Source organism: Vespula pensylvanica, chromosome 14 (assembly GCF_014466175.1).
Source record: "Vespula pensylvanica isolate Volc-1 chromosome 14, ASM1446617v1, whole genome shotgun sequence".
Lineage (NCBI taxonomy): Eukaryota > Metazoa > Arthropoda > Insecta > Hymenoptera > Vespidae > Vespula > Vespula pensylvanica.
In genome coordinates, this window is record NC_057698.1 from 2,972,922 (window position 1) to 2,986,145 (window position 13,224).

General features: G+C 27.9%; 3 protein-coding genes across 3 annotated transcripts; 1 reads left to right on the forward strand and 2 right to left on the reverse strand.

The window, feature by feature from the left end:
- Positions 1–163: 163 nt before the first annotated feature.
- Positions 164–2,542, reverse strand: LOC122634305. Its single transcript, XM_043823115.1, has 4 exons — positions 2,384–2,542; positions 1,335–1,697; positions 715–1,066; positions 164–681 (listed from the first exon to the last, which is right to left on the reverse strand). The coding sequence occupies exons 1-3, from the start codon at positions 2,439–2,441 to the stop codon at positions 759–761; spliced, it is 729 nt and encodes a 242-aa protein (XP_043679050.1). The 5' UTR covers positions 2,442–2,542; the 3' UTR covers positions 164–681; positions 715–758.
- Positions 2,543–5,032: 2,490 nt separating this feature from the next.
- LOC122634302 (putative beta-carotene-binding protein) lies at positions 5,033–9,016 on the forward strand. Its single transcript, XM_043823112.1, has 6 exons — positions 5,033–5,495; positions 7,326–7,366; positions 7,751–7,953; positions 8,098–8,269; positions 8,401–8,550; positions 8,719–9,016. The coding sequence occupies exons 1-6, from the start codon at positions 5,464–5,466 to the stop codon at positions 8,871–8,873; spliced, it is 753 nt and encodes a 250-aa protein (XP_043679047.1). The 5' UTR covers positions 5,033–5,463; the 3' UTR covers positions 8,874–9,016.
- Positions 9,017–9,085: 69 nt separating this feature from the next.
- On the reverse strand, positions 9,086–11,652 carry LOC122634304 (circadian clock-controlled protein daywake-like). The gene is made up of 4 exons (XM_043823114.1): positions 11,085–11,652; positions 9,744–10,124; positions 9,439–9,588; positions 9,086–9,286 (listed from the first exon to the last, which is right to left on the reverse strand). Exons 1-4 carry the CDS (start codon positions 11,149–11,151, stop codon positions 9,138–9,140), a joined length of 747 nt encoding a protein of 248 aa, XP_043679049.1. The 5' UTR covers positions 11,152–11,652; the 3' UTR covers positions 9,086–9,137.
- Between the last annotated feature and the right edge of the window lie 1,572 nt (positions 11,653–13,224).

Genomic DNA, 13,224 nt, shown 5'->3' on the forward strand with positions numbered 1-13,224 from the left:
AAAAAATAAAAGATAATCCCGTCTCTCATTACGACAAAATTATATAATAATTATTTTTCAGCTCGACTGAAGATTGAAAGAGAGACAGAGAGAAAAAAAAAAGATAATCGTGTCTGGTAATCATTGTAGAAAAAAAAAATAAAGAAATAACAACATCAACAACAACAATAATAATAATGTTCTATTCAAGATTTTTCTTATTAAAGCTATCACAAGATCGGACAAGAAATTGACCTATTTGCAAAAAAGATTTCTTCTCGAACGAAAAAACGAAAGGACGAACGATTAGTTCTCGATATCAACCAAGGTCATGATGATGTTAAATTATCTATATACCTCGTCATTGTATTTCTACCTGTGCTGACGTTACTAATCAGTCGTTCTTGCATCAGCATAAATATTGTGTCATCCTGAGTCACTTCCTCTATATTTTTTTTTTTTCGATCTTCGTTAAACAATAACAAATTTGTTTGTTTATTTATTCATTCATTTATTTATTTATTTATTTATTTATTCATTCATTCATTCGTTTTTTTCCCTTCTTTTTTTCTATTAAAGAAAAAATTAAACAGATTTAAGGATAGATATCGTACTGGTAAAAAAGTAACATTAACATCGTGCGAAGTTAATACAAATTTCTTAACAAACGATTTTATTCTTTTTACTATTCGAAAAAAATAAGAGTAACAAAAATGAAAATATTAAGAAAAATAAAAGGAAGAAAAAGAAGATAAAGAAGAGAAGAAAGTAAAGAAGATTTATTCCCTATCAGGTAAAATTTCATCATAATGGAAATGTTTCACCATATTGTTGCTAAGTTTGAGTATATTCTCCGAAATACTCTTTTCTACGCTTGGTAGAATAATAGTGATTATGTCATTTTTATTATTGCCGAAGAAATTGTTGAAGGCTTTTGTTAAGGTGCTGTCGGTGTTATTCCCTGGTTGAATATCTATAGTGATATCCTTGAAGTTGAGTTTAGTTGTCATCGAAAAGAAGTACATATATTTTTTATCATCCTTTTCTATTAATTTATAACGGAGCAATATTTTTGCCGTCGCGTTATCTGTAAAAGAATTCCTTTTCAAATAATTATTTACGCGCGGATGTTTATATTGAAAGATATTTTATAATTGAAAAATGTTATGTGAGATTTGATTTGAAAAAATGAAAAAATATATATATATATATAAAGAAAAAAGAAAAAACGACAAACACGTAATATCTAAAGTATTACGCAATGAAACAGATCGCTTAAAGATACTAATTATCGTGAATGAAAATAAAAACGATCGATGATTATCAAGAATAATAAAAATTGTTTAATAATTTACTTATATCTGTCGTGATCTTTCCTTGATCAGCGATAGGAATTAAAATTTTTGTGTTTATATCATAATCAGCTTTGATATTTAACTGTGGATACAAGATAGTGGCATCGATTTGTTGCTTTTCGACATCAGGTTTCAAATTTAACGGCCAATAGTTGTCAAGTCCGTGGATTATCAGTTTCTTTGCCTCTATATGAACATTTGGTTGATCGACGAATATTACATCATTCAAGATCAAAGGAGAAATAGATGGGACCTCTAATTCTGGTATTCCTTTTATTAATTCATCTCGAATTTGTTCGATGCTGTTAAGAATACACTCGTTCAATTTTGGATTCCTCCGACCACATATATGAATGTACGAAGCTATAGAAATAAAATTAAATCAAATCAAATAAACTAAAAATAAAAAAGAAAAGAAATCGTTAGAATTATCTTTGAATTCGTTTCTAGTAAGTAATTTTCTTTTTTTATGGTTTTGTTATCTCATAATCACTTCCTCATAAAAAATAAAAAAAAAAATATATATATATATATACACATATATATAAACATAACAACATAGTAATTTATAGAATATCACTATCTTTGGATTACTTTATTTCATTTTTTCTTTTTATGCTTCTCTCTGTCTTTCTTTTTCCTTTTTATAACTCAACTGTTCCGCCTTTATACCATTAAATCGTTCAAAGTGTAATAAATCACATAATCACGTACTAAGTTCAATTTTTTATTTCGATCATTTTATATTTATTCTCCAACTCTCGCTGTTGTTTTATTTCTTCTTCTTCTTTTATTATTATTATTATTATTATTACTATTATTATTATTATTATCACTAATATTATAAAAATCGCACGTAAACAAAAATTGGACAGTAACTAGCAACAACTTTCTTTATTTCACTTCAAAAACACGGAAGTGAAAATCTCAAAAAAGAAAAAAAGAAAGAAAAAACAGAAAAGAATAAAAAATAAAATTGTAATATGACGAATTTCATTAATTGAAAAATGTAATACTATAATTCTCAATTTCCACAAATAAACACTCACGAATTTCGGTCATCGCAAGATTAATCAGAAGAAGTAGTACAAAAGATTTGACGAACATTTTGAGATATTATCGATTAGTATGGGACAGATAGAGGAGAGTAAAATACATCCACACGGATTAAAGCACGTTAAAAGACTACAAGACATCTGTAAGTCTTATTTCTTCTGTTATATATACACTTTGCGGAACTCAACCATTCCTCCCGAGATGTATAAATACTGAATCATCAAAGTCCAGGGCCATGGTCGTATGGGATATCTACGTATTAGTTGTTAATATTTCCCCCTCTTTGCATAGATTTACTTCCCCTATTCTCTTTTTCTATTATATTTATAATCATATTGTTATCAGAACGTATATTGTGGGTCACATTAAATCAAATTTCATAGGATCTGTGTTTATAGCTTATCATTTCCTTGTTTTTCTCTATTTTATTAATTTACATAGATATAACAGCGAATTACAACGTATGTCGAGTTCGTAAATGAATATGCATATAAATATACATTATATACACGCGTATCTATAAGTCTCACGTGGTATGTACACCTATGTATATATCTAATTAGCTATATATATGTGTAAGTATATATTTACATACATACACACATACATATATGTATATAATATGTAGGTATGATAATACAGTCAGACTAACAATAAAACCTATTATGACATTTTTTCTTTGTACGATTTTTAATAAATAATTCTTTAAAGAATTTTTTTCAATAAAACAAATACCTTGAATTTCAATATAAAATGATTCTTTTGTTTCTTTCTTTCTCTCTCTCTCTCTTTCTCTCTCTTTCTCTCTTTTTTTTTCATATATTCACTTTTATTTCCAACCAGTCGTTAATATTTTTCCTCTCGTCTGTTGTCCGACTAAAATTAACAGCGAATTACATCGTCTCTCTGTTTTATTGATGGTCAAAGATCTTGAAAATTTCTAAGGAATATTTTTCGCTAAACATTTTTTCTCATACAACATAAATGTTATCGAGATAGTGATCGATTATTTCTAAGAAACAATAACAAGTTTTATCTATCGAATATAATTATTATATAATCAATTTCTATTACCAAGATATATTAATATTCACGAACGTTTTTAATAACGATGAAAGATAATATGAACTTTGTAATAATGATTATAATATTTCTGTTTAACTGAATCTGATCGATATTACGTTACGAATCTTAGACTTTCATCCCTTTTAAAAGATCAACTAAATTTAATGTTTTCTTTTGGATTACTATTTCAATTTTTATTAGTAAACAAAAAAATATAGATAATCGTTATACGAAGAGAATAAAAGATTGAAAGACAAAGAGATGGATAAATAAATAGACTGATAGATAGATTGATAAATAGAGAAAGAGAGAGAGAGAGAGAGAGAGAGAGAGAGAGAGAGAGAGAGAGAGAGAGAGAAAGAGATAGAAAAGAATGTTTGAACCATTCGCAATTCCTAAAGACAGAAATGGCATTCGTACTTCGCGAGAAATAGAAAGTTGTGGAGGAGAAACCGTTTTTCTATCCTTTTACTTTGTTTCTTCTCTAGTTTCATATAAATTACGAACTACATTTCTAAGTAACTATATTTACTTTTTCATTTTTTAAGGAACGAAGTATAATCAATTGATAGATCTAATCGATGAAACAAAATCCGACGATTAAGTCGACGTTCGTAAAAAGAGATAAAAAGAGAGATAAAGACAATGAGAAAAAAAGAAAGATAAATGTTTACTTTGATTCGAAAAAAAAAAAAAAAGACAGGAGAAGAAACTGGAAATATTTTTATATTTTTTTTGCTTTACTTCTTTCTCTGTTTCAAATGATATTTAAAAAAAGATTTTTAAAAACCAATTTTTTTTTTTTATTTACGAAGGGAAAAGTATAATTAGATCTATCAAATTCTGACGTTAGATCTAATCAAAATCTGACGTTAAACGATCTTTTAAAAAAGACATTAGAAAAAGAAAAAAAAGAGAGGTAGAGAGAGAAACTCAATGAAAAAATAATATAGAAAAAATGAGGGAGAAAAACATGAACAATCTAATAAAAAGATCTGACATTAAACGATTCTAAAATATGATTTCTAAAATAAAAAAAAAAAAAAACTATGATAAAGAAAGAAAGAAAGAAAGAAAGAAAGAAGTATAAATAATTTTGTTATGAAGACAATTGAAGAAGAGACAATTTAGGTGCATAATAATGAGGATAATTAAATCGCGAATTTAATCAAAATCTGATATTAAACGATTCTAAGCAAACTAATATATATATATATATATATATATATATATATATATATATAAAAGGAAAGAAAGAAGAAAAAAAGAGAAAAACTATAGAAACAAATGAAAGTAACTTTGTTATAAATACGATCGAAAAACAGAAGTATGGCAAAGAAACATTAACAATAACGATAATTTAATTTTTTAACGATTAAAATATGACTGATTCAACGATCGTACAGAAAAGGTCACGTATACGTACGTATGAAAAAAAAAATAAAAAAAAATAATAAAAAAAAAAAAATAAAAAAAAAAAATAAAATAAAATCAAAAGAAAAGAAAAGAAAAGAAAAGAAAGAAGGAAGGAAAGAAAAAGAAAAGAACAGAAGGGAAAGAAAACAGGCAGAAAGACGTAAAAAATAATTTCTTTAGAAAAAAAGTTGGAAAAGACAGAGATAGCTCAGTTAGGGTGGGGAAAGGTAGGGGATATGGATCGATGAAAAGTTGATTCTTTTAACCAATTCACAAGCGTACGTTCTCCGCTCCCGTTAGGCGGGATATCGTTGGTATTAACCAATGGACGTCAAGTAGCACGAGGTAATCAACTGTAACCGAATGTAATAGTGCAAGAATCTCAGGTGCTGCGTCCTGACTTTTAGCGTATGCTATGGTGTTATTCGTACGATAGCACATAGCATCATCATTATCATCCCTGTAACGTTTGCGTACGTGTCGATCGGATTAGCTGTACTCGCTAGCTATTCTGTGATCATTTCGTTCGATCAGTTATTTAGTTTGGATCGTTTGGATCGTTCTCATTGTCATTTGGATCAGTTCTCTCGCGATGGTTCGCGTCTACATATTCATCGAAATCTGGTACGTTTATTTGTACCATCTACTATTTTGGAAATTTATTTCTTTTTTTTTCCTTTTTCCTCTTTTTTCCTTGAAACTATGTATCATATTTTTATCGATTTTTAATGATCTTTTGCTTTTGGTTTATTGCCGAACGTTGTTATCATTGTTATCATTGTTATCATTGTTTCTTGTTACTTTGCGTTCATGCATATATCATTTTCACGGTCTGCTTTTAAATGTTGTTTTGTATAATAATAATAGTAATAATAATAATAATAATAATGTGTGTATTGATCGTGAATGATCGAAGATTGTTAAGTAATTAAGCAAAAAAAATTGAATTAAATTAAAAAGAAAATAAAGAAGTAGAAAAGAAAAGAAAGAAAGCATCGCGTTAGTAGTCTCCTATTTTCTTTATTTTTCACGACACTTTAAGAGATAAAACCGTGCTATCGATTTTATAAGAAATAAAAAATGCATTGTAATAAAGGTGTGAAAAAAAGGAAGAAAGAAAAAGTTAAGAAAAAAGAAGGAAAAAGATTTGCTGACGCTCATTTGCGTCAGCAAATCTTTTTTTTACGAGAAATATTACCGCTTTAATTATTCGACAATTATTGATTAAATATATGATACATTGTGTTATTATATCTTAACTCAGTAATTAAATAGTTTTAATAGTTGTAAAAGATCAAGAAATAACGTAAGAATCAATTAATCTCTGTTAAATATTTTTTCCTTTTTCTATTTCTAATCTATTATTAAAAAAATCAATGTTAATATACGATACAATATTAATTTCAAGCGATTACCTATTTACAAGTAAAAAATTAAACGTGTATCGGAATTCTATATTGTATCTGAGAGATTTAAATTCTTTATTTTCGCATATTCACACACAAACACACGCACGAATACACGTGCACGTCTATGTCAGTATTTTCTTTTTTTAATCCGATCTCACATGGTTGTTACGACACACAGTTATTATGTCATTGCTGCACCTCGCCTTCGTTAATATCGACTATCCAGTTGACTTTTACTTGAATTATAAATTTCGTCATTTACATTTATAAAAAACACATCAATCGAATAATTTATTTTTTTCCCTTGTTCCTTCCATTTTTCGTTTTCTCCTTTTCTTTTTCATCATGCATAAAAACGTCATAGTTATTTCTAAATACGGAAATATATTGATACACTATGCGAACTTTAAACCATAAAAAAAAATTAATCAATGCTTCCTTGAACTAATTACATATAATAGTAATACGAGTTTGATGTAACACTGAATATACATAAAACTGAATTTTTATTTTCTACAAAAAAAAAAATTGTAAAAAATTCGTTCGATATTCATTTTTATCGTGTCAAGGCAACAACAAAAAAAAAAAAAAAAGAAGAGAAAAGGAAAAAAATAAATAGAAAATAATAACGAACGTAAAGCACAGTAGTCTTCTTTGTTAAATCATGAATATTATGAATCACGTTTTATCTGTTCAATGTCGTAGCTTAATTTTTCAAATAGCTTTGATGCACGAACATTGACGATTATGGTCTTTGATCATGCAATCAATTATCGATGCAGTCTTTATATATTTTAATAATAACAAAAATAATAAATAAATCAATCAATTGCAACATGACGACATATCGCATATTAGCATTCAATTATTGAATATTAACAAGATAAATCTTATTGCACGATTATATTACAGTTCAATGAATATTCAAGAGGACGATGTGATCGTGGATCGTTAATAAAACGATCTTTGTACTTTTTTAATCATTGAAAAATGATATAATATATATATAAATATTTTTTCTATTTCTTTTTTCTTTTTTCCGCAGCTTTACATTGATCCTATTCAAGAACGTCGACTCTGTATTACGTAAGTATAAATAAAGGATTGCAAATCATTTCAATCTCAAACAAACAAGGACAATTGACCGCAGATAATAATCACCGGATAATAATGATCAGCACGACGAACTTTTACTATATACGTAAATATAATAATAAAAGAATGCAATCATCGTTCATAATAATAACCTAAATGATTTATCTGATCAGTGAATGATCAATGTCATCATTGATTACCATAAACGTAAATTGTTCATAATACGGGTGTTACCTTTAGACACACTTTGAAATAAATTTTGTTATTTTATACGCACGTATAGAGATCTATTCGAAATGATTTTTGAAATAGATCGTATAGAAATCACTGATTGTCCTATATGATATTGCATATTACATATTATTATGTTTATAGCACCATATATAAAAGCGTGTAAAAGACATGATCCTAAAATAAACGAATGTATCATGAATTCGATCGAGGAACTTCGAGGGAAATTGGCTGAAGGTATTCCTGAACTCGATGCACCGGCTATCGAACCACTCAAATTAAATCAAATTCGTTTATTGAGAGGACCTACCGGGGCTAGGCTCGATATCAATCTAACCGACATTGAGGTGAATTACAAATTTTAATTCGTATATTTTTTCATCGACAAATATTCTATCATTTTAATAAATAGTTCAATGTTCCAAATTATCGAACTTTAATTTCATTAAATCGAATCGATCAGATGGTAAAAATTATTTTTAAATTATCAGGTAAACGGACCGTCGACCTTTAAAGTACGTGACCTCAAAGCAAACACCGATGACGTGGTCTTCACTTTCAAGGTCAGCTTTGGAAAGCTTAATTTTCAAGGAAAATATCAGATAGATGCTAGATTGCTTTTACTTAAGCTTGCTGGACAGGGTGAACTCGTTGGTAACTTCAGTAAGTTCTATAATACATGCATATATAAATATATACGCACAGACATACACACGAAAACTTAAATATGCCATCATTTTTTAAACAATTATGATTATTATTATTCGAATGAACTTATTCTTACTGTATTACAGCTGGATATGATTCCGACGTTGTCTTGAAAGCACAAAAAATTTATAGAGACAATAACGTTTATTTACATTTTGAAAGAATGAAACTAAATATACGAATTGGTTCTGCTAATGTTTATCTAAGCAATTTATTTGGTGGCGATCCAGTTCTAGGTAAGATTATATATACATTTACATATATATGTATATGTATATATAAAAGTAAAATTAGATATAAATAATGATAATAATAATAATAATTATTATTATATTATAAGGATCACATATAAATATCAAAGATCAGGAAAGAACAATCGACACTTTTTTATTTTTATGATTCAGGACCAGCCAGTAACGAGATCATAAATGCTAATAGCGCACTATTGTTAGAAGAGATTAGACCAGTGATGGAATCATCGTTAGCTGATCTTTTTACCAATGTTTCCAATAAAATCGTCAAATCCTTTACGTACGACGAACTGTTCCCAGAAAATTGAACGAATTCTAGACAAATTAGAATCTGTTACGTCAAATTCATCTAATTAACGACAGCACACTTCAGGTTTTTCAAAGATTGTGCCGATACTTTCATAAACAGCATAATACTCGAAAGAAGATAAAACAATAAACAAAAAAAAAAAAAAAACAAAAAAAAATAAAAAACAAAGAGAACAAAAAGAAAAAAGAAATATATATATATATATGTATATAATATGTATATCTAATCATACTTATTAGAAGAATTGTAAAGAAATTCAAAATTAGGGCACCAGCTCAGCTTTCGTAAGAACACCGAGTGCTCGAGCTGCTAAAGCTCTGCTAATCGTTGCGGCTGTGTCCTCGATGATAGGACTGGCTATGTCAAGAACTAATCGTGGATTAGAATTGAAGAACGTTGCTGCTGCGTCAGCTAAAATAAGAAAGAAAAAAAATATTTACAAGACCCAATAGATATGTAGAAATATATATAACTATACATATGTATGTAATAGAACGTAAAGAAGATAATTAAGAAGAAAAAAAAAAAAAAAAAAGGAAATTAAATATAATTTTTCTAATCACCAGCTACAGTATGAGAAGGTGGTGCCTTCAATTTAATATTTCCACTGCCAACACGAATTTTTGTATCTAATTTATCGATCTCTAGCCTTTGTATACCATCCTTGTCGGTGATTTCTTTTCCCTGTGCATTAACTTTGGCCTCCGTATTGGCTAACAAAATTATAAACAATAAATAAATAAACGAATAAATAAATATATATATATATATATATATACATAAAATGTAAAATGTCGAAGATAAGAATTTTCTTTTCTTTTCTTTTTTTTTTTTTATTCTATATTTCGTAATAAAGTTGCAAACTCACTGAAATTTCCTTTGAAACTGCCAGCACCGTTGAGTGGTAATAATAAGAGTCTACCATGAACATCGTAATCACCTTTTACATGAACATGAGGTAATTGTACCTTTATGGAAACTGTTAGATCATGGGGATTGGCATTCAGTTCCTCAACCAAGAAATTTGTAGCACCGTAAACACGTATTTGACTCATATTCGCTTTTATTTTAAGAGCTTCCAAATTTCTGTCGACTGTTAGAGATGGCAGAAGAAGCGGATCCAAAGGTGGTAATTTCAAGGACGGTATACCTTTAGCTAAGAATGGTGTAATGGTTTCCAATTGTTTAAGTACACATTTGTCATAAGTTGGAAGATCGCTTGTTCGTGGACAAGCAGTTACACCTGGAGCTGAACGAAAAAGAAAAAGGAAAGGATCAATTAACAAATGAAAAAAGTAAAAAAAAAAAAAAAAAGAGAAAGAAAGGAAAAAAAGATCAAAAAAAGAACATTAACACATACCATTCTGAAAGTTTTAATTCTTTTTATACGTGAAACGAATCAAACGTGTTTTTCAACGTGACACTCGATGCGAAACTTAAAAATCGAAAGTAGAAAGTGAAATTACTAGCTGAGAAAGGTCGATAGTTTTTTTTTTTTTATTTATTTATTCTTTTTCCTTTTTATTTTTATCGAAATATGCTAATTTCTTGTTTATTTTTATCGATATATGCTAATTTCCTTTTTATTTTTATCGATATATGCTATAAATTAAGTTCCCCCTAGAGTTTATACTTATACGTATACATATACATATATATATACACACACATATATATATAATATGTGTATGCGAATTATATGTGCGTATGTGCATATGTCTATGCACGCATATATATATAATATATATATATGTATAAGAAATGTTTTTGCAATATATGTAAATTGCCCATTTTGCAATAGTAGTTTTTCTATCGTTCACCTAGAATGGAATGCATGTAATGTCTACGAGAAAGGAACGCCTACGGGCATTGTTTTAAGCTAGAAGAAACACTTTCGAACTTATACGACTTTTCTTTTGTTAAGTCTTTACGTTCACAAGAAATTCTAAAGTGAAAGAAAAATAGAGAGGGAAGAATCATTCGTAGAATATTCTAAATAAATTCTAACGACAATAGTGAAATATCACATATAAAAAATAATTGAAGAAAATGAAAACAGAAAGGAAAAGAAAAAATGACAAAAGAAGAAAAAGAAAAAGAAAAATAAATAAATAAATAAATAAATAAATAAATAAATAAATGTATTTTATTTTCGCTATTGTTAAATATTCAAATGCAATATAATAATATAAATATTAATGTTACTTACGTAATTCGGCGAGTATGATCCTCGATGAGATCGCGAAAATCGCCAGGAATCCTATGAGTATCGTCATCCTTCGTCGATGATCTATCTATCTATGAAGATCTTTGATCCAACAAATTCGGATCTCGTGGACCGTGTATTTATTTATTTATTTATTTATTTATTTATTTATCTATCTATCTACCTATCTATTATCTATCTATCTATTTATGTATATATATAATGTGTGTATATATGTGTATGTGTGTGTGTATGTGTATGTGTGCACGAGTATCGTAATTAGCGAGAGCGATATTGAAAATGCGTGCGATGGCCCCTGTGCTCGGGTATATATAAACTAAGTGTACTTTCTCCGAGTATATAGCGCCCCACTCAGCGCAATAGTGAATTTATCACGGTAGAATGGTTTCTTTTAACTTTGTCAGGGCCGTAAACAACTTGGTACCGATCGAAATATGTATATATATAACCCCACATCCGATTTAAATAATGAAATTATCTGAACAGGTTGTTGGCCATTTATTTTCTTTTCTTCTATAATTATTTACAATCAATTATCGTGCTTAATAATTTATATTTTATCTTTAACATCATGTCGATAATCATAAATTGATTGTTATCGTAATTGATGATAATCGATTATGTTAATCATAGATTGATTAATTAATTAGCAATATAATATTATGAATATTATTATTAATCGTTGTATTCATCAATAAATAAATACGATTATTTACTTCGACCAATGTTTTTAAATAGATAATAAACAATTAATAATTAACTTATAGGTAATCGAACAATTGTATAAGAAATTGAGGATGATCGTTGAGAATGATCACCGATTCATTATCGTCATTTTTAGATATATTAAAAACAAAAATAAAATAAAATTTATTTGTCCATCGCATATTATAGAAAGTTTTCCAATTATATTTTCTTCTTCGTAACGATAGATACATTCTTAGAACCATCATGTTCTTCGTTATTATTATTGTATACTATTTTTACCATACTGTAAAAGTACGCGTCGGTGGAATTTGTAAGGCTATAATTTTCTTTCCTGACAAATCGATAGTAGCGAGATCATCGAGCCAAGATTACAACTTTCTTCGATCGTGAAAGGGGTAAAGACCACAGCGAAAGCGTTAACTCGCCTACGATATGTCCGGATTGAATTGTCGAATTAAAAAATACTATATTCTTTAAATTATTTCGAATAAATAAATAAAGAAAGAAATAAGGAAATAAATAAAACATTAATATATATATATATATATAATTTTGTTAAAAAGAATGTAATTTGTTATTAAAAATCGTATTTTTGTCACGTCGTTATTATCTTCCTTTTCCTTTTAGCTTTTCTTCTTCCATTAGTCTTTGGACATTTTTTGAAAATTACGATGATCACTGTCCTCTGACAGGTATTATACAGGTTAATCACACTAATGTCCTTCTCGACGAACCTGCGCAATCGTTTCCTGCGTAATACGCTTTCAAAAGATGTTGAAGACGTTTTACGTTCTATGTACTTTGCGATAGTCATACATCTACTGTTCATCCTTCTTCAAATAACTATACATGTCGTTTCGCTTGGCTAATTCTAATTAGACGATAATATCATTTGATTTGACGATCAAACTGTTAGTGTCTCCTTTCATATTAAGGAGAACGTAATTATATGTATATACCTATAAGTCAATTAATTATTATATCTAATAAATAAATACGTAAGCGCGTAGATAAGTTCTTTTATTAGAATAAGAACAGAATTTATTCTCTCGATATGATGTTAATGTTAAGAATGTTTTTTTTTTATCTAGAAAAAAAAAATTTATAATAATGATAATATTATTATTAACGTATCTATAATGTATTTAAAAATAAGATAAGTTGAACTAATTGCAAGTTAATGTAAGTGTGTATATGTGTATATGCATGTCTGAATCTAAATAACTTTTCTAACATTTTGTGGTCGACGTTTATATATGGTTTCACATCAGTGCGTTATGCAAATCAATTTCATTAAAAATTAATCAACATCGATGTTACGACGCAATTGTTGTTAATTCGTAATAACACGATTGCTTTCATTAAAATAAATAAATAAATACATAAATAAATGAACGAACGATTAGGTAGATAC

Bases quoted from the DNA above. Each gene is read 5' to 3' on its own strand.
- LOC122634305 (XM_043823115.1), bottom strand. From the start codon at position 2,441: ATGTTCGTCAAATCTTTTGTACTACTTCTTCTGATTAATCTTGCGATG. The intron at 1,698-2,383 runs GTGAGTGTTTAT...TTATTTCTATAG, and splicing joins TCTTGCGATGACCGAAATTC to CTTCGTACATTCATATATGT. The intron at 1,067-1,334 runs GTAAATTATTAA...ATTCTTTTACAG, and splicing joins AAAGATCACGACAGATATAA to ATAACGCGACGGCAAAAATA.
- LOC122634304 (XM_043823114.1), bottom strand. From the start codon at position 11,151: ATGACGATACTCATAGGATTCCTGGCGATTTTCGCGATCTCATCGAGG. The intron at 10,125-11,084 runs GTAAGTAACATT...TTTTTCGTTCAG, and splicing joins GATCATACTCGCCGAATTAC to CTCCAGGTGTAACTGCTTGT. The intron at 9,589-9,743 runs GTGAGTTTGCAA...TAATTTTGTTAG, and splicing joins CAGTTTCAAAGGAAATTTCA to CCAATACGGAGGCCAAAGTT.
- LOC122634302 (XM_043823112.1), top strand. From the start codon at position 5,464: ATGGTTCGCGTCTACATATTCATCGAAATCTG. The intron at 5,496-7,325 runs GTACGTTTATTT...TTTTTTCCGCAG, and splicing joins TACATATTCATCGAAATCTG to CTTTACATTGATCCTATTCA. The intron at 7,954-8,097 runs GTGAATTACAAA...TTAAATTATCAG, and splicing joins TCAATCTAACCGACATTGAG to GTAAACGGACCGTCGACCTT.